Below are 26,157 nucleotides of genomic sequence, written 5' to 3'. Positions count from 1 at the left end.
AGCTCACAGGCACATGCTTCTATATGTTTCTCTACACAAAACTTTTTTGTTTCTATACTTTTTGCACAATGATAACTTTTGACATATATGGCAACTCCTCCTTTCTCCATATTTTCTCTCATTACATGTGCAGAGAGCTTATAACCACTTACATTTACCTTATCCATATCAGTAACAATGTGATGCTCAGACAGGCATAGTATATCTATTTCATTCTCAGCTTCTAAATCTTCTAAACAAACCAGAAGCTCATCTACTTTATTCTTTAAACTCCCAATATTTTGATGAAATATACTTACATTATTTTTAATTATACTTTTATGAGAACCTTTCCTTATTCTAACATTTGCAGTACTCTCCTGTCTGAGTTTCTCATTGTGCTTAGGCCTAGTTCCTATACCAGTGGTCACATGGTGTTCAGAGAGGCAGATTATGTCAACTGGGTTGGGTGACTTTAATTCATCAATGGAATTACCTAGGACTGAGATACAACTTGGTGGAGATAAAATTTCTGGTGATTGGTGAAAATTTATAATTGGTAGCTGTGATTGGTGATCCAATGTGCTAGAATTGTGCTGTTTAATTTCTTTCCTAAACTGAAGATTTGTTTCAATCCTGACCACTCGTAGAACTTGACATCTTTCTGTCTTACCTATCCTAAAAAAGGTGCTGCTCCAACACCTGTAACCACTGGTATTTTACCATTCATGGCAGTGCCTCCCCCCCTTAAATTTCCTGCTATTACCCCAGCCAGTTTCCCCTTCCCTTTCCTGTTGAGATGTAGGCCGTGCCTGGTATAGCCCCACCTACTGAGATAATCAACAGGAACCACACCAATATGAGCCCCCGCACCCGATCCAAGCAGCCGTTCCAACTCCAAATTAACTCTCCCAACAGAAAAAACTTGTTGAAGGATTATTGTGTTCTGCGAAATGGGGGTTGCCTTTGAGAAATAATGATGTTAGGGATGGTGTGCAGGCATATCTCAATTGAGCAGGGAGGACTGAAAAAAGATTTCATGACAATCGACCTGGGCACAAGCGGGTAAAATCTTTTCTGAAAAGAGATAAAGAACCAATGGTTAGAGTAAGGGAAAATGTGAAGAGGGCAAAGGCAGCTGTTACCTGAGAAGCAGTGCTTGATTATTTTAAAAACCTTGAAGTGACCTTCAGTGGTGGCCTTCCCTCCAACATTATAAACTACGATAAGACAACCTTTTTGTGACTATCCTGGACAAGTGAAAGTAATAGTGAAGCGAGGCACAAGACATCCTGGAAGGGTAGTTCTAAGTCAACAGCTCAGTCCTCCCACCATACACAGTTTATAGGGCAAAACACGTCTGTGATACTTGAACTGAAGGGGGCATAACTGGTGCAGGTTATAATAGGAATCGAAGTGGTTGGTTTGACCTAACAATGCTTGAAACATGGTTTTTTGAAGTTGTCTTGCCTTATGCCTAGCAATTAGAGGGACCTAAAGTGATAATAGGTGACAGTCTCTCGGGTCATCTGTCATATAATGTGATTAAACTGTGCCAGAAACAGGACCTTAAATTTGTGCTTCTACCACCTAATTCTACTCATTTGTGTCAGCCACTTGATGTGACCTTTATCAGACCTTTAAAACTTGCTTGGAGAAATGTGTTAGATGATTGGAAAAGGAAGACTAGAGGGAGGAGTGGTGTCAAAATCAGAATTTCCTAGGTTGTAATAAAAAAAAAAAACCACCTCCTTTGAAAATGTAGCTATCACGTCCAAATCAAATGTAATATCTGGGTTCATAAAAGCAGGAATTTTTCCTTTCTGTCCCGATAAAGTAATTTCACAAATTCCAGAAGGAACCGATAACAGTGCACATGGCACCAGTTCATCAGAAGTTTCATGGGCAGCAGAATAATGCAGTTGAAATAGGTTTGCTCTAATGAAACAAAAGAAAAGCCATGCCATGTTTAGCATTAACCCCAGGAAAAGGAATTGTTATCAGCAACTTAAATGAAAATGATAGTGACAGGGCTGAAAGCAGGGAGTCCCTATCGGGAACATCTAACGGTGATCTAGAACAGCACGAGTTAAATGAAAATGAAGAAATGGACAAGGAGAAGGGTAAAGATAGGCATGAATTTAAAGGAAGTGATTTCACCATAGTAAAATTTCCTATGGATAAAAGGTTCAGGTTTTTTAGTGGTAAAATTGAAAGCATCTCTAATGACACCTATGAAATGACATTTCTGGGCAAGAAAGTTCTTGATGCTACTGTTTGTCTTTCCAGAAATTGATGATGCAACTGAGGTAGGAAGAGCCCAAATTATTAAAAATGTTGTTCTGGAACATAGAAAGCAAGGTAAATTTATTTTTGAAGGGATAGATGATTACGACAATGAGTAAATAGCTTCTGTATCGGGTTCTTCGGCTGACGTTCATCTAATGATTTTATAGACGTTTGTCAGCAAGTAGCCACAAAAGCCTTAACAATTTTGTAATGAGTAAATATTTTTCTCATTGATTGTGACATACAATAACTAAAAATTAATATTTCTTTGTCAAATTTTGTGAATGCGAGTGTTTTTACAGCAAAAATCTCAAGTTTAATGTGTTTGTAAAAATTTGTTTAGTCTAGAAAGTGTAAAATTTTGCTGCAGACTTAGCAGTACATTTTTTAAAAATCAAAATAATGATTTGATTCAATCCACTGGAAGTCTGATTTTGTCCCTACATACAAAATACAATGGTGATCGGATTCACCCCAACTGAGGAGGTGAAACCGATCAACAATTAACTTAAAATAATAACTGCAATTATAAGATAGAAATAGCCTAGTACATGAATATATCATTATCCAGGTTGTGAAATTAACATACAGAATTATTATTCGAATATCATAACAGTAAATGGCCAAAATTTAAAAAAAAAATGCTGTTTTTGATTGGATTCACCTCATTTTGTGGTAATTTGTTGTAATTGGATGGGAGACGAACAGTTGAGCAGCTTACCTGTGTTAATGTTGCACTTTCTTTTTGTTGAGCCACATGCCATCTGTGAATTCCAACTTTCTCTGCAGAATTTGTTTGTCCTGCCTCCAGAAATTCAGCCTGCAGATGACATGCTGCTCTCCAAGATACAAAGTAAATCAGTTACTGAACATTTCTCGTATTGCAGAAATAATAAAGATTTTCTGTAAATTGGTTTCTTCTGGATTTCATATTGATTCTGTACCTATTCATTTTCTTTTATTCAGGTGGAAACTGATGCAGTCGACACTCCTGAATTTGAATTTGTATTCATTGAGGAAGAAATTCTGGTAAGTTCTAAATGTTATCTATCTTTACATCTATATGCAGTCTCTGTAAGCCACAGTACACAGCATGATGGAAGGCAGTTTATATGTCTAGTAACTACACTTCTCCCATTTCACTCATAAATAATGCAGAAGAAAGTGATTGGTTCTGTATCAATCGTCATCTCTTGCCTCATTTGTAATGTTCGTGTGTGCCATATATAATGGAACAACAAGAATTGTATTCTAGTGTGCCTTAATTACTAGTTTTCTGAATTGATGTTCTGGGTAGAGTTGACATCTCGTAGAATAAGATAGTGAAGTGATTAAGGCACTGGACTATTATGTAGAAGGAGTGGGATTTAAATTTATAAGGCTGAATGCAGGATAGTTCCATTGAGGAGGACATAAATTACTTTCCCCATCCTTGTGCTGTGTGAGATTGTGCTAGATTTGAAATGAGCTTGTCGTCAGTGTGACATTAGACTCTAACCTTCAGTTCTTCCCTTGATCTCCTTTATTAGATGTGATGAGATTCTACACAGAACTTAAACTTTACGCTAACTTTGTACTGTGCATGGTGAAAGAACCTTTTACGGTGTTATGTATGAGCATTTCTTCCCACACCATTCACTGTTTGTTTATATGCCTCTTCATATGCTGCTACCAGTTTAATTTTATTTCCAGTGGCTTCAGCAGAAACAAATGGAAGGCTGGACAGTATTTATACATTCCTTCACAATAACTGAATAGAGGACTTTCGTTAGCAGATTCCCTGAAATGTTTGATATCTTACCAGTTGATTACATTCCCTCACAACACAGAGCAAATGTCCGTGCTCATTTGTGCTGTTTGGTGATCCTTGCTTGTTTACCCTGTTATGGGTCACACACAGTTAAACAGTATTATAATATATGCCAGCTAGCTGCAAATCTTTGCATGAGGTTTACTTTTCTAGTCACCCAGTTTGATGTTACTTCAGTTTTTAACTAACAACTTGTATGCATATTATAAAGAGGACCGACTGGTGCTCTCCATGTAGTGTACATGTTGAGTCACAGACAAGCACAACAGAAAGACTGTTTAACAAGAAAGTTTTCAGTCAAAAGGCTTTCTTCTGAAGTAGACAACACACACACACACACACACACACACACACACACACACACATTCATGTGAACACAACTCACACACACATGACCACTTTCAAATGAAACCACTTCACACTAAATGCGGTGGCTTCAAATGAGACCACCACCATAAACTTCATGACTTTCCGTGATAGGGCACAAAACAGTTCCTTTCTGCTGATAAACAATAAGCAACTTGGCAAGAAGAACATGTCCATCTGCTTCTATGTGGATTACTTTTTGTGCTGCAGTGTACACATCGCTTCGATGTGCCATGTACTGGCAGATGTTTTGATACTGTTGTGTGTTTTCCCACTGGAACAATAGTTTACACTTTTTCTCACAAGGTTCAGATGATGCACTTGGACGACCAGGACTGTCTTTGAAAACACAGGATCCTACAAGGCCAGCTACAACACACCGCCGAAATACCGGCATAACATTGCAAAGTGATGTAAAATGATACTAGCGTGTGTGGATTATAGTAGAAAAGGTGACTAGTTGACTTAGGTTTACTGGGAGAATTCTAGGAAAGTGTGGTTCAACTGTAAAGGAGGCCGCATGTAGGATGCTAGTGTGACCTATTCTTGAGTGCTGCTTGAGTGTTTGGGATCCTTACCAGGTCAGATTTAAGGAAGACATCAAAGCAGTTCAGAGGCAGGCTGCTAGATTTGTTACTGGTAGGTTCAAACAACACCCAAGTGTTATGAAGACGCTTCTGTAACTCAAGTGGGAGTCCTTGGAGGGGAGGCGACATTCTTTCTGAGGAACAGTATTGAAAAAATTTAGAGAGCCAGCATTTGAAGCTGGCTGCTGAAAATTCTCTTGCCTCCAATATACATTGTACACAATGACCACGAAGATAAGGTACGAGAAATTAAGGCTCATACGAAGGCATGGAGTTGGTCATTTTTTCTCCGTTCTATTTGTGAATGAAACAGACCAGGAAGTGAGTAGTAGTGGTATGGGGTACCCTCTGCTACGTGCCATAAGGTGCATTATGGAGTATTGATGTAGATGTAGACATAGATGTCATGTGGAGGTGCAATACTCTGGACAGCTGACATTTTTGGTTGTTCTTTATCCTTATGAGTCTTATTCTCTGTTAGTTTTTCCAGTTCCTTTTAAACAGTCTGATGTAGATAAATTTCTCTACACTGGGACAGGATGTGGGAAACCTCATTTGTGGAGTCTTAAGTCATCCTTTATAGACACATTCAAGCCTATAAGTTGTGAGTGAATTAAGCATTTGACAAAGTACACTGAAGAGCCAAAAACCTGGTACACCTGCCTAATATCGTGTAGAGCCCCCACGAGCATGTGGAAGTGCCGCAACATGACATGCCATGGACTCAACTAACCTCTGAAGTAGTGCTGGAGTTAATTGACACCATGAATCCTGCAGGGCTGCCCATAAATCCGTAAGAGTATGAGGGGGGCAGAGATCTCTTCTGAACAGCACATTGAAAGGCATCCGAGATATGCTTAATAATGTTCATGTCTGGGGAGTTTGGTGGCCAGTGGAAGTGTTTAAACTCAGAAAAGTGTTCCTGGAGCCATTCTGTAGCAACTCCAGACGTGTGAGGTGTCGCATTGTCCTGCTGGAATTGCCCAAGCCCGTCAGAATGTACAACTGGAAATGAATGAATGCAGGTGATCAGACAGAACGCTTACATACATGTCACTTGTCAGAGTCGTGTCTAGACGTATTAGGGGTCACATATCACTCCTACTGCATGCACCCCACACCATTACAGAGCCTCCACCAGCTTGGGCAGTCCCCTGCTGACATGCAGGGTCCATAAATTCATGAGGTTGTCTCCATACCCGCACACATCCATCAGCTCGATACAATTTGAAACGAGACTCTTCCGACCAGGCAACATGTTTCCAGTCATCATTAGTCCAATGTCGTAGTTGATGGGCCCAGGTGAGGCGTAAAGCTTTGTGTCATGTTGTCATCCAGGGTACACAAGTAGGCCTTCAGCTCCGAAAGCCCATATAGATGACGTTTCGTTGAATTGTTTGCATGCTGACACTTCTTGATGGCCCAGCACTGAAATCTGCAGCAATTTGCAGAAGGGTTGCACTTCTGTCATGTTGAATGATTCTCTTCAGTCATCAGTCCCATTCTTCCTGGATCTGTTTCTGGGCCCAGTGATGTCAGAGATTTGATGTTGTACTGGATTCCTGATATCCATGGAACATTTGTGAAATGATCATACGAGAAAATCCCCACTTCATTGCTACTCCAGAGATGCCGTGTCCCATTGCTCATGCACTGTCTGTAACACCACATTCAGATTCAATTAAATCTTGATAACCTGCGATAGTAACAGCAGTAACCGATCTAACAACTGCACCAGACACTTGTTGTTTTATGTTGGTGTTGCCAACCGCAGTGGTGTATTCTGCCTGTTTACATATCTCCGTATTTGAGTACGCATACCTATACCAGTTTCTTTGGCCCTTCAGTGTATTTGTGAAGTATACTTTTGATTTTTGTCATATCATCCCTATGTAAATGATAAATTCCGTCACAACAGGTTTCTCTTTTTCCTCTGCAGGCTGTCACCTGGGCTCCTTTGGCTTTAGGGTACACTATATCTGGCAGTTGTTATAACCAAACTGTTTGTCGGTGATGAAACTCCACTTCTAAACCGTCTTGTTCAGACATTCCGGAAGCCCTGTGCGCTAATGAGCTTAGGACATCCTCTTGTTAAAAGGGGACGTGACAGCTGTAGACATGCAAGTATAAGTCTGTATGTGTTAGTTTCCAGTGAATACTGGGTCTTGGTGTTCCATTCTATCTTCTCTTGATGAGAATTTCCTGAAATGAAAGTTGGTTTTCTTTCTTATACCTCTTTTGTAACTCTCATGTTTTGATGTAACAATCTCAGATGTAGGAATGTCATAGACTGTGTAGTCCATTTGGCTAAATTATTAACGTATCATCTGTATATTAGAAGAAACATGAGTTATTGTGGACTTATGACTCCATTGCTGCACCCATAAACATGTTGTTAGTAACAGTGGGCATTACACAAGCTCTAGTAGTTGATTTTAATACGTTTCAGCTGCATTGCTATCTGCTGGACTGACTGCCATATCCTAGAGTACAGTATATCTTTGAAATATGAACATACTGTACCACATTCATAGAAATGACTTCTTCTCCAAAGGCGTTTGTTAGATACATGTATATCAAAGGAAATGGGATGATTAATTTTTGCATGATTTTTGCCTGACAGCTGTATCATTGTCACTCACTTTGATATTTTTTCTTTTAACTGTTTTAGGAATGTTCACCTTCAGAAGATCTTCAGGGAACTAATACATTGGATGCTGAGGGAAAGAAGGATGAAGAAGATGAGGAGGCAGCAGTGAGCAAATATGACGCAATGGTGAGTTGTGCTCTAAGTAGGTTGTGTACCACTGGCCGATTGACAAGAGCTGTGCATGATGAAGTGAAGTAAATATTTTTAAGGTTTTTTTTTTTTTTTTTTTTTTTTTTTTTTTTTTTTTTTTTTTTTTTTTTTTTTTTTCCCCGTGTTTGATATGGTTGTGAAGTCTCAGCAAAGAGTAGTTTAGAAGCAAGTGACTGTCACTAATGAAAAGATGGACTGCTCATTGCTGTTTGCTACCGCAGTAGACATATACAAAAGGCACTGCTGGCCATAAAATTGCAGCACCGGAAAGAATTACAAATCGCAAAAGCTTACTTATTGTGTGTGTAAAGGTACAGTGGGAGGAATACATGGTTTGTAGATGATTGGGGTGTACTGGGTACATAATTTAGCACACAGAGCTGCCACATGTGGCAGCAAGAATCACTCTAAATTGGCTGGTGATCAAGTCAAACTGAGCTTGATGACAGATATGGATTTGTCATTCATTGCTGCTTCATCTCTGTGCCAGAGTTTATCAGTTGTAGTGGGTGGTGATTGGTGGTGCCCCAGCCTTTCAGTAACGTGTGAACTGATGTTTTCAATGAATAAGAGATTAGAAGGATGTGCTGGCCAGGGCAGCAGTTGAACACTCTCCATATTGAGGTAGATCAGGACAGCACAGGCAATAAGCAATCCTGTGTTACCATGTTTTGAGAGTGTCACGTAGACCTCGAAGATAGGGCATGGCCACCACCTTAAATGTCAGAAATTTAATAGCTACTGTTCAGAAGACCAGCTACACAAGCAAGAGGTAATTACGTTGTGTAGCCAGTGGCACACCATACCATCACACCAGATGCTGAGCATGTACAAGGCTGATGAATAGGATTTGGCAGTGTTAGTTCTCCTCGGAGCCTCAGTATACTGATACATTCACTATGAAGCTATAAGCAGAACCAGATGGAAATGAAAAATCAATATGATGTTAATCGTGCGCACAGAGTTGTCAGTGGGCACACCACTGTCATCAGTGCCTCGCTCCCTCCACTCTCTCTCTCTCTCTCTCTCTCTCTCTCTCTCTCTCTCTCTCTCTCTCCCCGCCCCCTCCCCCTCTCCCTCTCCCCTCGTCCCTCCCGCCCCACTGCTGTGTCAAGGGATGGGACAAAAATGGTCACCACGCAGAAGTACTTGGTGCACCAGACATCATCATATGATTTGTGTGGATGCCTTTCTCACTGCAAAAATGCCCATTTCCTGACTTAAGATATGTGACATGGCTGTATGAACCTGCATGAATGAGCAAACAATATATCTGTCACTCTCAGACACTAGTTGCATTGGGCCACTGAGATCCAGCATAGTATTTATTACCATCTTTCCAAACCCATCAGTTCCATGTTTTGCTTGACAGTCATGGGATCCTGACCAACACAAGCAACAATATTGTGGAATGTTAAACTGTAGTCTCTGTATGCCTCATTCATGTTTGTGTCTAATGCTGACACATGCTGATGCACACTCTCCTCTTTATATGAGGCATGACACACAACTTACCAGAAACAAATAAAGGTGAATTCTGTATGGAAACTAGCTGCATAACCGTTCCATGTGTAGAGACTGAACGTACATTATATTTCTTCTACGTAATTTGTGAGGTTTTGCTGAAGTGCTAATCCAACCATGTAGTAAATGTCTTACCAATATGACATTTTTTAATATCACTGTAATAGTGTTGCAATTCTAATGGTGAGCACTGTGTGTAATCGGACATTGATAAAAAATGCTTTAAATGAAAAAAGAATACAAGCAGTAGAGGTAGGATGACTCATCATCACAGCTGGGCAAAGCACCCCCCCCCCCCTCCCCTCTCCCTGCCACCAGATACTGGAAAAGGGCTGTGGCATCCACAATAGCTAAGAGGATGACCCCACATATGTGACCAGGGATAATGTTTTTCAAGCCTTATTGTGTTTCTCTCTCAGGTGCTACACAACCTGGTGCCTCAATTCAGGGAAGCAGCCCTGCTTTCATCCCATGACACAATAAATGAATATTTTCCTCGTGCTACACCAAATTTTTGTCCTGCTGCACAGCCCACACAGAAGCATACCGACAATCCTTCTTTCCACGAACAATACAAGACTGGAATAGAAGGGAGAACCGATAGAGGTATTCAGGGTACCCTCCGCCACACACCGTCAGGTGGCTTTCGGAGTATGGATGTAGATGTAGATGTAGAGGCGTTTATGATCTTTGCTTCATTGAAAATTTTAAGCATTGTATTGCAACTTGTGAAGTCTGAATCTCTTTAAAGGAACATCTGTGAATAGCATCCATTATTGACCTCTGTAAAGTGCCAACCTTATGTTTTTGACAATGAAAGCAAGCTGGGAGCAGAAAGAGTCATGTAGGAACAGTGTGCGATTTGTGCTTTTACCAGTGGGGGGGATGTCTTAGGGGGTTAGTATAATTATATATTGGACCTTGGCGTTACCCATGGTTATTTATAAATAGATGTTAATGCCGAAACCCACTATTCACGTGTATGCACTATCAGAAAAGCCATCCCTTGTTATATCTTTAAAAGTACATTATAGGTAAAGCTTATTTACAAAATCATCTACGTACAGGTATAAGAGGGCAATTCAAAAAGTAAAGGCACATTTGTGAAAAAGCTGTACTTATTCTGATGATAGAAAACTGAAACATGCGTTATTTTTCTACGTAACCTCCCTGGACTTCAATGCAGTTTTCCCGACGTTGTATGAGTTTCTTTTCTTTATTTCATCAGAAAATACGTTTTTCGGTTGCATCTGTAACCAATTTTGCACCGCAGCAATGACGTCTTCATCACTTTCAAATCTTCTTTCCTCTAATGCTTCCGTTAAGGGTCCAAACATGTGAAAAGTGCTTGGAGCCAGGTCTGGGCTGTATGGTGCATGTTCCAGCACCTCGAATCTCAACTCCTTTATTGCGACCGGCTGTCCATTTGGCAGAATGTGGGCGAGCGTTATCTTGCTGCACGATGACACCTATTCACAGTTTTCCACGACGTTTGGATCTGATTGCAGGTTTTAGTTTCGTATGCAATACATCACATCCACCATGCAATACAGACCTGGCTCTAAAGCCTCGTTTACGCTGGGGCGACGTCTTGCAACATTGTGGCATGCTACGGAAATGTGGCGTGCGTCGTCTTGTAGCATGCTACAACAGGCAACGTCTTACGGCGTATGTTGCATGCAGCAGGTTAATTTATACCAAAGCAACAGAATTTGTGCCACATGTGTGTCGGTCTTGCAGTATAATGGATGATAAAGTGATAGCAGCAGCGGCCTACTTGGTACTTGCACATGCAGCTAACAATGGAAATGAAAACCAAAGGAAAAGAAAAGGCTGGTGGAAGAGAAGAGTATTACTTTATTACTGTATTACTATATCTTCGTCGTTTACCAGCCATGGCTGGACAGCTTGCGTCACAAATACAATGTTTATCAACTAACATTTATACAACACCATAACTAAATTTATATTACAAATAAAAGAAAATATTTATTCAGTACACAAAAACACATAGAACATAGAGAAAACGAAATATAACTAAACAGGAAAGTAAAACTTCATAGCAGTAAATGAAAATACCGTAAAGCAAAATGTTTACAAAACCATGTAGATCACACACATAAAGTTTCATTTTGGCAAAACATGTACTTTAAGTAAAACACAAAATTAAATGTGCAGTTAACTGAGAACATAAAAAGAAGATTAGCTTTAGGCAAAATTATATATAAAACACAACAATATTTATTTTGTCGATTCACTAGAACCACTGTTGAAAAACTCCTCCAAGGAATATAGTGGATGTTGTTTCAAGTCCTGAGCAATTTTTTTCCGAAATAATTCAGGTGGCAGGGATTTCACTTCTGGAGGCAGTTGATTGTACATTTTTAGGGCGACTGTTGGAAAGCTGTCTTGTGTACTTGATAGGCGACACCTTGGCTCTTCAATGTTCCTCTTACAGCGAGTGTCATGATTATGCATTTCTTGTCTTATGCTAAAATTCCTTTGATTTTCTTTTATATAAATGTGGCAGAAAAACACATACTGGCTGAAAACAGTCATTATGCCTAGCCTGGTGAAAATAGGCTTACAGTGGTCCACTCTTTTGCTAGAGGATATGATCCTGATGACTTTTTTTTTGTAATAGCAACACATCTTTGCAGCCTGCAGTGTGTCCCCACAACAACAGTCCATAGCTAATGTGGCTGTGGAAGAGTGCATGGTAGACTATTGTGAGAAACTGGTCAGTTATAACCCTCTTCAGCTTCCTCAGGAGGTATATCACACGAGAAAGTTTGGTGCATTTAAAGAAGGTGCACGAAATAGTATCCTAGGAACTAGAAGCAGGCGATGGCGTGTTATTTAATAATTTTACGAGATTGTCGATTGAAGACTTTAATTACTTACTGCAGTTAACTACACTTCTTACTGTAAAGAAAGATAACAACTGCCAAGACAGTATTTCACTAAGAATTCGATGGGCCATCACATTACGATTTTTAGCCACTGGCGATTCATACAAGTCACTAATGTACTTCTTTAAAGTATCATATTCTGCTATTTCCCTCATAGTGCCACAAGTATATGAAGGTTTTTCATTGGTGTTGACGAATTACATAAAGGTAAGCACGCAACATTCAATACTGATTTCATTTAAGCAATGTTTTATTGGCATTTTTAAGTAAATTAAAATGGATATTAAGGAACTGTTAAAAATACTTATTTCTAAAATTGAATTAATTCGAGCTCTTCTGTTTCTGTTTGAACAAATTCGTCAAATTATTATTGTCCACATATACAATGTCACAGCTAGGTTTTGCAACCAACGTTTCGATGCTTGGAGTTTGCTGTTCATATTCCCCCAAGGCCGCTTTAAAAAGAACATTTGAAAATATGTGCTTGACGTATGTGGGAAGTACATGTTCTTCAAGAGCTACAGCGCCGTCACCTTTTGATCCTGTGTCCTCTGTGTCATCAGTCTGAAAAAATAGGGAAAGTAATGAGTATGTTTTACTTTTCAGATTCCAAAGGATACTGAAGAATGGCAGAAGGTAGCAAGAAATTTCGAAGTGAAGTGGAATTTCCCTCACTGCATAGGAGCCATATATGGCAAACATGTGCAAATTATGTGTCCTCCGAATACTGGAAGTGAATACATCAACTACAAAAAAACATTCAGCATTGTCCTTATGGCAATTGTAGACGCAAATTACTGCTTTCAATATGTAAATGTTGGATGTCACAGGGACAGAAAGAGAGGGGAGGAGGAGATTGACTTAGAGGGGGAGAGAAATTTACCTTAGCGAAGGGGAGAGTGACGGAGGGGGTAGGAGATAGAGAAGATAAGCAGATGGACAGACAGAAGGGCAGGAGAAGATGGGGAGTGGGAAAAGGAGATGGACATAAGGGGAGGGTAGAGACATCCGAGCAATGCCGAGTTTATTTACCTCATTTATAAAATTAATAAATTCATATGTTGTTAATTAACAACTTTGTAAATGATTCATGTAATATATGATACTCAAACTATACTAAAATATGAGATGAATAACAAGTAAAATTCAAATTTTTGTGTTGTTTTGTGCTTAATTTTAACACTCTGAAATTATAAGTGAATGTTAATTTGTTAAATCATTGTATTATGACAAAGCCACAGCAAAGTGTGGCCGGTTCAGCTAGTACTAAGGTATATAATTGTCATTTTAACTTACAGAGTTTAGTTGAAGAGATGAGATGAATGAGACTGCTCCTGAAGATTTGAGGGTTTGCCTGTTGGTGTGTCAAGGGCGCTATAGTGCTGAGGCTTGATCCACCTTGCTGCAATTTTTTCTGCATCGAAGCAATGCAGTGGAGGTCCATTTATTGGAATGAAAAGTAGATTTGAAAGTGTCGGAATTTGTAAGTGATTTCTCTGATCAGTCAGTGTTAAATTCGTGGCACTAAATCCGCGTTCACATTCAGCCGTAGATATAGGTATAACTTCGACTGCTTTCACACGTTCCTTCACAGAATTGGGCATGTGTTGAGGATTTTCTTTATAGATTCGAAAATCTTTAACTAGTGATGCACACGTGCTTTCACGTAATTTAAAATCCAACTTATTACACAAGCGAGAAATTGACATGTCTCCATAAAACATCTGAGGGCCATGTATCTGAATTTAATACGACTACACCCGAAAAGAAATCCAGGTCCTCAAAGCGTTTTTTTATATTATCTACCAAAGACTGAAAAACTTTCTTCCGAAATGTCTGAAATCTGTTATATTCATCACAAGATGGTTGTTTAATTAATACCGCTTTGAATGCATGCTTTTCCTCCAACTCTTGTACTATCATCCTAATTCGTGGGGAGTCATTTGTTTTCAGTGTTTAAAGAGTTCTTACAGCCACATCAGTTTCCAGATTTGCTTTAAGGACTGAAGAATTTCTGTTCTGCATAAAGGATGATAATACTTGCAGAACTTCTGGGGCCTCATAAAGCATAACTAATTCCATTACAAGCAACCACTTTGTGAGATGTTTATGAAACCTTCAAATTTAGATCTCTCCTGAGTTGATCGGGAACCATCATGTCTCAGTTTTTCAAAAAGATGGACAAGAGAACTGTGACTGTCAAGAAGAGCTCGAACAGCATTAAATGAAGAAGCAACCCAATGTACGCGAAAAATACGGCGTAGTTTTAATAGCTGCGAGAATAATTCTTGTGAAACACTTTGTAGTAGTCTCTGATTTTTAGAAAACACAGAATATAAGGAATCTAAAAAAACCTGTATGTGGTATACATCTGCTACATCATTCATAACATCGTGGACAGCTAATTCCATTTTGTGGTTCATACATTGAACGACAGTTTTAAATGACTACGCAGTAGAGCGGCTACGCCTTTTTAAGGTGCAAGCATTGTTGAGGCACCATCTGTTGCGATACCTACAAGGTGGTTTTTTAGTACATCATTTGTAATGTCATACTTTTCAAAAGCTGCTAACAATGTGCTGAAAATGCATTCTCCTGTCCCACTTTCTAATTTAACAATGTCAAAAAAATAATTGCAAGCAACTCACTCAAAGGACAAACGTAAATATATTATTAAACAAGTTTTATTGGAAACCGTTGTACTTTCGTCCATCATGATACTGAAGTTTGTACCCTATTCTACAAGGAAGTGAGCAAGATTCTTTTTCATTCCTTCTCCTACAAACATAATGATATTTCGGCATGCATGGTCAGAATGAAGCATATTACCGACTGATAAACCGTTCAGCTTTTGTAGTTCGTTTACTGCAGGATACGATTTGAATTATAATTTCTGTTTAGCTATTACATATGCAGACCTGAACAACAAAGCAGTTGCGATTACTTTTTCTTGATGCTGCTTTCCCCACAACTTTTCACTTTCACTCACGCATTTTTTTAAAGTTTTCTTTTCTTTTATGCTCATGATTTCTACGCACTTAATTTGTGATTTGAATTTTTATGATCCCTGATTTTATCATTTAGTTTTTTGGTGTTATTAGCAGAAACAACAGCTACAAATGCGTTATCGATACGCACACGTTCACTGCTTTCCACCTTAAGTTCACGAACTGGTGAACACACTGTGCATATTACTAAGTTTTTGTCATTTACGAACAGCCACGGCTTAGCCTTTTGCCAGTTTTGGAAACGTGATAAGGCAACACAATTTGCTACTATAATCTCAAGGGTACTGTTACTCCCATTCCTACCTTGAGACGTGTCACAGTTGTCAGTCACCGGAGATTCAGTCTCTTCTCCTGTATTAGCACCATCATTACCGTTTTCTTTCTTTCATTCACTGTCTATTTTAACTCTTTTAGCACCACTGTTAGTATACTAACTGTCAGAGTTTGTACATGTATCAGGCTCTTAAGGAAATCAGAAATTTTGCTTTGTTTGAATGACATCCTGAAATTCCGTAGTTCTTACAGGCCCGGACGCATTCAACTCCCTAATGAAGCTACTGGAGTGGGAACATGTGAAGTTCGCCGTGTGTTTGGCGGACGCGAGGCAACGAACGAACGGCACCAATTAATTTGGAGTACATGATGCTGGGGAGCCTGTGTCAAGCTCCACCCACGTGGTTCGCAGCTAGCGAAGTCATACTGTCCGATCCCGTCTGGTAGGTACCGTTGCTCACTTCGCACTACTTTGTGCTTTCGTCCCAGGCGCGTTAGTCCGCGTCATACTGTTGCCAAAAGGTGACCTAAAGGTAAATGTTCACACAGGTACCGGGCCGGTCACCACCCTGCGTCAGGGCTCGGGGTGGGAATTTCAGCCCCCAGTTCACCCATCTCTGTGGTATTACTGTTGCGGTGTGACTGCCACACTACTTCCCTCGCAAGTAAACGGATGACGCACCTTAGACGAAAGCAACAATGACAGCATAAGAATGATGATTTAGTTCTAAATGTTTTGAAATGCTTAACTACTACATAACACTTTTTCAAAATTAATAAGCAAACATATTAATAGTAAGACTGTATTAAAAACTTTCAGTGTTCGGCTCCACAAATTTAAATTATATGTAAAGTTCTACACCAGTGCATGGGAAATAAACATCCCAGGTTGGGATGCATAAACTAAAACCAGAGGAGGGGATGGTCTGCTGCAGAGGGGGGGAAATCCCCTCCATCCCCCCCTGCAAATCGCACACTGTGTAGGAATTAATAAGCAATCAGTCACATGACAGATTGCAGACACTATGATAATGAACAACCCATTGGTGCATACATTATTTCCCTATTGGTTCTATTTTGAGTTACTTGAAAGTATAATCACAATTTAAAATGTTAACAAAATTTCTGAGAGAAAATAAACTTCCTGCTAGTGTTGCCTAACATACTGAGAAACCAAAATCTGGAAACATTTTTTGGCTGCCTCCATTATGAGAGGGGTTACTAATTTATTCAAAATGGTGGCAACCATTAAAGACTACTCAAGTTTTGTCACTTTCCTTCCTCGTGGAGCTGTAGGGATATGGTGTGAATCATGTCACTGACCATTGAAACTGAGCCATGACAGGAGGCATCTGTTAGAAAAAAAAAAAAAAAAAAAAAAAAGTGGTGGTTCATATGTCTCAGCAAGCAGGCTTTGGCCCTTGCTCTTCTACATACAAGGTGCAACCCCTCCTTCCACAATGATCTCCACCTGTTCAGATTCTGCCAATCCTTAGCCCTCATCAACATAGTCCTACAAAACCATTTCAACCAAGCCCAATCCTCCTTGCAGTACCTTCTCTCCATCCACAAAATTTTCCTGAAATGTAATCCCAAATTCCTGGAACCCATAACACACATTGAAACTCTTGCCCTGCAGGAACTTGAGCAACATGCACAACGCCACCTCGAAAAGCTCTCCATCCTGCTCACTCCCACCTCGGAGTACCACTGTCCACCACTTCCACAACAATCTCCAAACTTCCCTCACGCTCCCTCATAGCTGACAAACCCTGTCTCACAGACCTACTACAATTACCCCACCCTCCAAAGCTCCCTCCCACCACCACACAGAACCCAGAACGTAAACATACCTGCAACACAGTTATGAACCTTTCCTCCAGAAGCCTTAGTCCCACAGAAATATCAGCCCTTTCCAAAGGCATCACCTTTTGCCCCACTCCCAAATTCAACCATGCAGGACTAGTTAAAGACCTTCTCTCCTTCTCCCGGTCCCTACAGTGGAAACACTTTTTCGCCACCAACCCAACCAATCAGACTCAACCAAAGACCAATATTGAACCTTGCCTAACTCAGTTCACTCCTCCATCCAACTGTGATCCACCCCCACTGCCTTAAAACCACCCCCTGTTAACTTTCCAGAATTTCTTAACCTCGAACCTTGCCTCACCATCATTCCCCAAATCCCTCAACATGCAAACTAACCTTACAACATGCAAACTAACCTTACAACATGCAAACTAACCTTACAACATGCAAACTAACCTTACATCCGCAGAAAGAACTGCAGTCCACCATCTAAAAACTGATCCCGACCTTATAATCCTACCTGCAGACAAAGGCTCCACCACCGTTGCTTTGAACTGCAAGGATTACGTGGTAGAAGGACTCCGTCAGCTGTCAGATACTTCCACCTACAACACATGCCCCAGTGATCCCTTTCCAGTAATCCACCAGGATCTATAGTCACTACTAAAATCCTTAGGTCCATCCCTGGATGCCTCCCCAGAGTCCGTCTCTCTACTTAACCCTACCACTCCCCGCACTCCCACCTTCTACATGCTTCCTAAAGTCCGTAAACCCAACCAGCCAGGATGCCTCATTGTGGCCGGTTACTGTGCCCCCACTGAGGGAATCTCAGCTCTCGTAGACCAACACCTTAAACCTATTACCTGGAACCTATCCTCCTATACAAAAGATACCAACCATTTCCTTGACCGGCTCTCCACAGTTCATGTCCCTTTACCACACGGTGCCCTGCTCATCACTATTGATGCCACCTCCCTGTACACTTAACATTCGTAATGCTCATGGCCTTACTGCTATCGAACACTACCTTTCCAGACGCCCTATGGATTCTAAACCAACAACCTCCTTCCTAGTCTCCATGACCAACTATAACCCCCAATTACTTCTCCTTTGAAGGCCTTACCTATAAACAAATCCATGGTACGGCTATGGGGACCCGCATGGCACCATCCTATGCTAACCTATTCATGGGCCATGTAGAGGAATCCTTCCTCAAAACCCAGAATCCTAAACCCATCACCTGGTTCAGATTCATTGATGACATCTTTGCTATGTGGATTTAAAGTTAGGACACCTTATTCACATTCCTCAAGAACCTCAACAACTTCTCCCCCATTTGCTTCACCTGGTCCTACTCAACCCAACAAGCCACCCTCCTAGATGTTGACCTCCACCTCAGAGATGGCTACATCAGTACCTCTGTCCGTATCAAACTTACTAACCACCAGCAATACCTCCACTTCAACAGCTGCCACCCATTCCATGCCAAGAAGTCCCTTCCGTACAGCGTGGCCACTGGTGCCCCCTCTAAATATACTGAGGGTCTCACTGAAGCCTTCACTGACCGTAATTATCCTCACATCCTTGTACAAAAACAAATCTCTCATGCCTTATCTTTCCAGTCTCTCACCACCTCCAAAAGTCCCACAGTCCGGCCACAGAGGAGCATTCCCCTTGTAACTCAGTACCATCCGGGACTGGAGCAACTGAATTACATTCTCTGCCAGGGTTTTGATTACCTTTCGTCGTGCCCTGAAATGAAATGTCCTACCCGCTATCCTTCCCACCCTTCCTACCATGGTATTCTGCCGTCCACCGAACCTACACAGTATACTCATCCATCCTTACACAACCCTGCTTCCAATCCCTTACCTCATGGCTCATACCCCTGTAATAGACCTAGATGCAAGACCTGTCCCATACATCCTCCTACCACCACCTACTCCAGTCCTGTCAATAACTTCACCTATCTCGTCAAAGGCAGGTCTACCTGTCAAACCAGTCATGTCATTTACAAGCTAAGCTGCAACCACTGTGCTGCATTCTATGTAGGCATGACAACCAACAAGCTGTCTCTCCGCATGAACAGCCACCAACAAACTGTGGCCAATAAACAAGTGGACCACCCTGTCGCTGAACACGCTGCCGAACATGATATCCCTCATCTCAATGACTGCTTCACAGCCTGTGCTATATGGATCCTTCCCACCAACACCAGCTTTTCTGAACTGCACAGGTGGGAACTTTTCCTGCAGTACATCCTATGTTCCTGTAACCCTCCTGGCCTCAACCTTCATTAGTCACAGTCCTCACCCACCCAGCCCCCTCCCTGTTCCCATTCCAGCACTACACAGCCATCATTTCACCCCCACACCCAGTCTTTTAATTTCTTCTTTTTATTCCTCTCCTTTCTGCTACTTACCCCCTCTGTACCTTCTCTCCTGCCCTCCGTCCAAACTGCAACACTTCACTGACCGCCACTCCCACCATACTATCCCTCCCCCTCCCCGTCCCAGCCTCCTCCTTACCCCCACTCAGTCGCCACTCCCCATCATGCACTGGTGGTGCTGTTTGCAGTGTGGTTTCAGCTCTCTGAGACTGCAGACTTTGACTTTCAAAGGCACTCCTGTTGTTCCACAGCCCCTTATTTATCTGATCTGTGTCCTTGTGAATTCTTTCTTTTCCTGAAATTGAAAAATGTCTGAAAAGAATGCCATTTTGGGACCCGTGAGAGCATTCAAAAGAATGTGACTGCAATGTTAAAAGCCCTACCAGTTCGGGCCTTTAGCACTGCCACCAAGACTGGGAATGATGACTCTATCACTGTGTAGGTGCCATAGGGAACTGCTTTGTAGGGGACAGTACTGTTGGTGGAAAAAAAATAAAAACTTTGGTTTATAAAATACCAATCTCATTACTTTACTCACAAACCTCATAGTTCGCAACACCTCTATTTGAGTCTAAAGCTTACAGGAGTGTGGTGCCAGTGTAGCCATAAAAGACCTAGCCATAGGCACATCCTGTCCTCTTAGTTTCATGTTTGAGATGGAACAGCAGCTTCAGCGCTGCTGCTGCAGATTTGGTGCTGTTGCGGACATGTCTTTTTGCACGTTTACTGTCTTATAGTTACTAGCAGTGTTGCTGTTCATCACCTTTAGCAGAACACAGCAATGTTGCTCACTTACACACATGTTTTCAATTAGTTCAGTGAGCAGAAGTATCTCGTGCAACAACCACAAACCAACAACACCTGCCAGAGGGAAGATTTACCAGAATCTCCTCCTTTATCACCTTGTTCTGCTTTCTTGTTCAGTACACACTTTCCAGCTTGATCGAAGTCATGTGTACCTAGTATGTATCAGTACATGTGCTGTGTGTCATTTATCATTGCACAAGTCACTAAGGCTGCCCTAATCCAAATATTGTATTTTGCTTCCACACTTTGACCCGTAGAATTCCTGCCTTACACTCTCTCTCTCTCTCTCTCTCTCTCTCTCTCTCTCTCTCTCTTTCACCGTTTCGTTATTCTTCCAGAACTGATTTGAAGTTTACTTTCTTACTGATTACCTCACATACTCTAGTTGTAGAATCACTGTGATGATATCGGATGGTGGTGGTTATTATTATTGTTGTTGTTGTTGTTGTTGTTGTGGTCTTCAGTCCTGAGACTGGTTTGATGCAGCTCTCCATGCTACTCTATCCTGTGCAAGCTTCTTCATCTCCCAGTACCTACTGCAACCTACATCCTTCTGAATCTGCTTAGTGTATTGATCTCTTGGTCTCCCTCTACGATTTTTACCCTCCACGCTGCCCTCCAATGCTAAATTTGTGATCCCTTGATGCCTCAAAACATGTCCTACCAACCGATCCCTTCTTCTAGTCAAGTTGTGCCACAAACTTCTCTTCTCCCCAATCCTATTCAATACCTCCTCATTAGTTACGTGATCTACCCACCTTATCTTCAGCATTCTTCTGTAGCACCACATTTCGAAAGCTTCTATTCTCTTCTTGTCCAAACTGGTTATCATCCATGTTTCACTTCCATACATGGCTACACTCCATACAAATACTTTCAGAAACGACTTCCTGGGACTTAAATCTATACTCGATGTTAACAAATTTCTCTTCTTCAGAAACGATTTCCTTGCCATTGCCAGTCTACATTTTATATCCTCTCTACTTCGACCATCATAAGTTATTTTACTCCCTAAATAGCAAAACTCCTTTACTACTTTAAGTGTCTCATTTCCTAATCTAATCCCCTCAGCATCACCCGATTTAATTTGACTACATTCCATTATCCTCGTTTTGCTTTTGTTGATGTTCATTTTATATCCTCCTTTCAAGACACGGTCCATTCCGTTTAACTGCTGTTCCAAGTCCTTTGCTGTCTCTGACAGAATTACAATGTCATCGGCGAACCTCAAAGTTTTTATTTCTTCTCCATGGATTTTAATACCTACTCCGAATTTTTCTTTTGTTTCCTTTACTGCTTGCTCAATATACAGATTGAATAACATCGGGGAGAGGCTACAACCCTGTCTCACTCCTTTCCCAACCACTGCTTCCCTTTCATGCCCCTCGACTCTTATAACTGCCATCTGGTTTCTGTACAAATTGTAAATAGCCTTTCGCTCCCTGTATTTTACCCCTGCCACCTTCAGAATTTGAAAGAGAGTATTCCAGTTAACGTTGTCAAAAGCTTTCTCTAAGTCTACAAATGCTAGGAACGTAGGTTTGCCTTTTCTTAATCTTTCTTCTAAGATAAGTCGTAAGGTTAGTATTGCCTCATGTGTTCCAACATTTCTACGGAATCGAAACTGATCTTCCCCGAGGTCCGCTTCTACCAGTTTTTCCATTCGTCTGTAAAGAATTCGCGTTAGTATTTTGCAGTTGTGACTTATTAAACTGATAGTTCGGTAATTTTCACATCTGTCAACACCTGCTTTCTTTGGGATTGGAATTATTATATTCTTCTTGAAGTCTGTGGGTATTTCGCCTGTCTCATACATCTTGCTCACCAGATGGTAGAGTTTTGTCATGACTGGCTCTCCCAAGGCCGTCAGTAGTTCTAATGGAATGTTGTCTACTCCCGGGGCCTTGTTTCGACTCAGGTCTTTCAGTGCTCTGTCAAACTCTTCACGCAGTATCTTATCTCCCATTTCATCTTCATCTACATCCTCTTCCATTTCCATAATATTGTCCTCAAGTACATCGCCCTTGTATAAACCCTCTATATACTCCTTCCACCTTTCTGCCTTCCATTCTTTGCTTAGAACTGGGTTGCCATCTGAGCTCTTGATATTCATACAAGCGGCTCTCTTTTCTCCAAAGGTCTCTTTAATTTTCCTCTAGGCAGTATCTATCTTACCCCTAGTGAGATAAGCCTCTACATCCGTACATTTGTCCTCTAGCCATCCCTGATTAGTCATTTTGCACTTCCTGTCGATCTCATTTTTGAGACGTTTGTATTCCTTTTTGCCTGCTTCATTTACTGCATTTTTATATTTTCTCCTTTCATCAATTAAATTCAATATTTCTTCTGTTACCCAAGGATTTCCATTAGCCCTCGTCTTTTTACCTACTTGATCCTCTGCTGCCTTCACTACTTCATCCCACAGAGCTACCCATTCTTCTTCTACTGTATTTCTTTCCCCCATTCCTGTCAATTGTTCCCTTATGCTCTCCCTGAAACTCTCTACAACCTCTGGTTCTTTCAGTTTGTCCAGGTCCCATCTCCTTAAATTCCCGCCTTTTTGCAGTTTCTTCAGTTTCAATCTGCAGTTCATAACCAATAGATTGTGGTCAGAATCCACATCTGCCCCTGGAAATGTCTTACAATTTAAAACCTGGTTTTTAAATCTCTGTCTTACCATTATGTAATCTATCTAATACCTTTTAGTATCTCCAGGATTCTTCCAGGTATACAGCCTTCTTCCATGATTCTTGAACCTAGTGTTAACTATGATTAAGTTATGCTCTGTGAAAAATTCTACAAGGCGGCTTCCTCTTTCATTTCTTCCCCCCCCCATCCATATTCACCTACTATGTTTCCTTCTCTCCCTTTTCCTACTGATGAATTCCAGTCATCCATGACTATTAAATTTTCGTCTCCCTTCACTACCTGAATAATTTCTTTTATCTCATCATACATTTCATCAATTTCTTCATCATCTGCAGAGCTAGTTGGCATATAAACTTGTACTACTGTAGTAGGCATGGGCTTTGTGTCTATCTTGGCCACAATAATGCGTTCACTATGCTGTTTGTAGTAGCTAACCCGCACTCCTATTTTTTTATTCATTATTAAACCTACTCCTGCATTATTATTATTATTATCATTATTATTTTATTTTTATAATGTTTCAGGTCCTCAAATTTGAAATGGAGTCAATAAGTTGTGGCAGTGAATCTGAAAGGTATTGTACAGCTTCCTTCAGTTCTTCTTTTTAATTATTCTGATATGTAGTTCCTTGTTCAAGTATTTGTTTAGACTTAGAGTGTACAGAGAACTCCTTTTTTTAATAAGAGGGTTGTCCAGAAAGTAAATTCTGACTGGTCGTGAAATGGAAACCACTGAGAAAATCCAGTAAAGCTTTGCACAGATGTGCTGGGTGGTGTCTAGTATGCCTGTTGATAGTGTCGTGTCGCTCTTGTCAGTTTTGAGTGAACAGTGAGCATCTCATCTCTGCTCACAAGAACCGCTGGCTATGGAGACAACATTTTTCCACAGACAATGAGCTGCAGATAACTGGCGAAAAGCACAGGCAGCTGCTTTCTATGATTAGGATATTGGAAAGTTGATACAACACTGTGACAGAATTCGAAGTTGGAGTAGCGACTATGTAGAGAAGTGGGTGGAAGGTGTACCTAACTGTTTAAAATAAAATGTTTCTGGTTTTCACTGTGGTTTCCATTTCGCTACTGATCGGAACTTTCTGGACAACTCTCATAGATATCCTTGTACTTAGATAAGGAAATCCTACAGAAATGACATCTGTTTACTGTGACTGACATAAAAGCAGCTTTTGCTAAATTAGCAGTTTTCCTGTTAATTAGGACTCTCTTCTCGATAAGCAGAAAGAATTTAAAGCAGTTTAACAATAGTTAACTGGTAATACAGTTTTTGACAGCTGCTTCCTGTATAAAGAACTGTATGTTGACTCATTCACTGTTATTGAAGATTCTCGTTCACAGTACAGTCCACAGAACATGATGAGTGAGTGAGTGCAAATTTTGTACGAGTTATTAAACTTGTTGTACCTATAATTGTACGCATATGATCCACAATTGGAGAAGAAAGTAAATCTGCAATGTCAAAGTATTCTGTTGCTCATTTATAGCCTTGTTTACAGTCTTTGATACATGTAGTTTCTTGTTGAGAATTATGTGAGACAGTTTATTATTATTTTTCGTTTAGAATATTTTACCATTTAACAAAACTTACTGACATTTTTTTCCCTTTGCAATTTTGCAGTTTTCACCCTGATGACATGGAGGATGGCAGCAGTATTAATATCAGTGGCAGTTTAATTGCCAGAGTTGGACTAACTGCAGGAACAGACCACAACGTACCATGCACCTCCAACCGGGAAGCCTCCTGTGGTAATAAAAGAGATGACATGCTGCATTCTTGCAGTGTGTGCCACAAAATATTCTCAAGGAGTGACAGCTTGAAGAGGCATTCCCGTCTGCATGAGCACCCATACAGCTGTGACATTTGCAGAAAAACATTCAAGAACAGAAACAACTTGAAGATCCATTCCTGTGTACACAGTGCAGAACTCCCTTACAGTTTTTATGTTTGCAACATGACATTTCACAACAGCAGCAACCTGAGAAGGCATGTGTTGCTGCATACAGGTGAATGTCCACATAGTTGTAGTGTGTGTCATAAGGGCTTCACAAACAGTAGTGACCTGAAGAATCTTTCACATCTGCACACGCGTGTGCGTCCATATAGTTGTGGTGTGTGTCAGAAGGGATTCATGAACAGCAGCGACCTGGAGAATCATTCTCATCTCCATGCAGATGAACATCCATACAGCTGTGACTTTTGCAGCAGGACTTTCATATATGCTAACACGCTAAGGCATTTGCTGCAGCACATTGATGAACGCCCGTATAGTTGTGATATTTGCAACAAGACATTTACAGAAAGTGGCACCCTGAAGAGGCATGTGCTGCTGCATACAGATGAACGTCCACATAGTTGTAGTGTGTGTCATAAAGGCTTAACAAACAGTAGTGACCTGGTGAAGGTCCATATAGTTGTGATGTGTGTCAGAAGAGATTTAAGACCAGCAGCAACCTGAGGGATCATTCATATATGCACGCAAATGAACGTCCGTACATCTGTGATGAGTGTGGCAAGTCATTTAGGAGTCAGATCCACTCGAAGAAACACTCACAAGTGCACATTGGTGAACATCCATACATCTGTTGTGTCTGTCACAAGACATTTACACGGAGTACCAGCCTCAAGCTCCACTCACAGAGGCACACAGGTGACAGGCCATTCAGCTGCAGCGTCTGCCATAAGAAATTTACACGGAAGTCTACCCTGATGCGGCACATTTGTGTCCACACTGGAGAATGCCCATTTGGCTGTGATGTGTGTCAGAAGAGGTTTAAGAGCAAACATAGCCTTAATAACCACATGGAATCCCATGTATAGTACACATTTTATTACTGTCTACATAGTACAAGGTAATCTGTGCAAGAGCGCGGACAAAAAGTGTCCATAGATGCTACATGTAAGGGTAGTCAAATGAAAACGACACAAACTACAGGAAACTCG

General features: G+C 40.8%; 2 protein-coding genes across 3 annotated transcripts in view; both read left to right on the top strand.

Moving 5' to 3' along the window:
* Positions 1-15,884, top strand: part of LOC124621712 — a 44,906-nt gene extending 29,022 nt beyond the window's left edge. The window contains exons 3-5 of one of the 2 annotated variants that reach the window (XM_047148314.1): positions 3,235-3,297; positions 7,703-7,807; positions 15,792-15,884. In XM_047148314.1, the coding sequence (XP_047004270.1) occupies positions 3,235-3,297; positions 7,703-7,807; positions 15,792-15,824 (201 nt within the window). In that variant the 3' untranslated portion in view covers positions 15,825-15,884. Of the gene's footprint in view, positions 1-3,234; positions 3,298-7,702; positions 7,808-12,873; positions 13,343-15,791 lie in introns of those variants that run through there. The other variant, XM_047147539.1, reaches the window with a different exon arrangement.
* A 39-nt stretch (positions 15,885-15,923) lies between these two features.
* On the top strand, positions 15,924-25,672 carry LOC124598485 (zinc finger protein 596-like). Its single transcript, XM_047136004.1, has 3 exons — positions 15,924-15,991; positions 23,727-23,776; positions 24,835-25,672. The coding sequence occupies exons 2-3, from the start codon at positions 23,742-23,744 to the stop codon at positions 25,670-25,672; spliced, it is 873 nt and encodes a 290-aa protein (XP_046991960.1). The 5' UTR covers positions 15,924-15,991; positions 23,727-23,741.
* Positions 25,673-26,157: the final 485 nt, after the last annotated feature.

Source organism: Schistocerca americana, chromosome 1, assembly GCF_021461395.2.
Source record: "Schistocerca americana isolate TAMUIC-IGC-003095 chromosome 1, iqSchAmer2.1, whole genome shotgun sequence".
In the NCBI taxonomy this organism is placed as follows: domain Eukaryota; kingdom Metazoa; phylum Arthropoda; class Insecta; order Orthoptera; family Acrididae; genus Schistocerca; species Schistocerca americana.
This window is presented reverse-complemented; position numbering and strand designations above follow the sequence as displayed.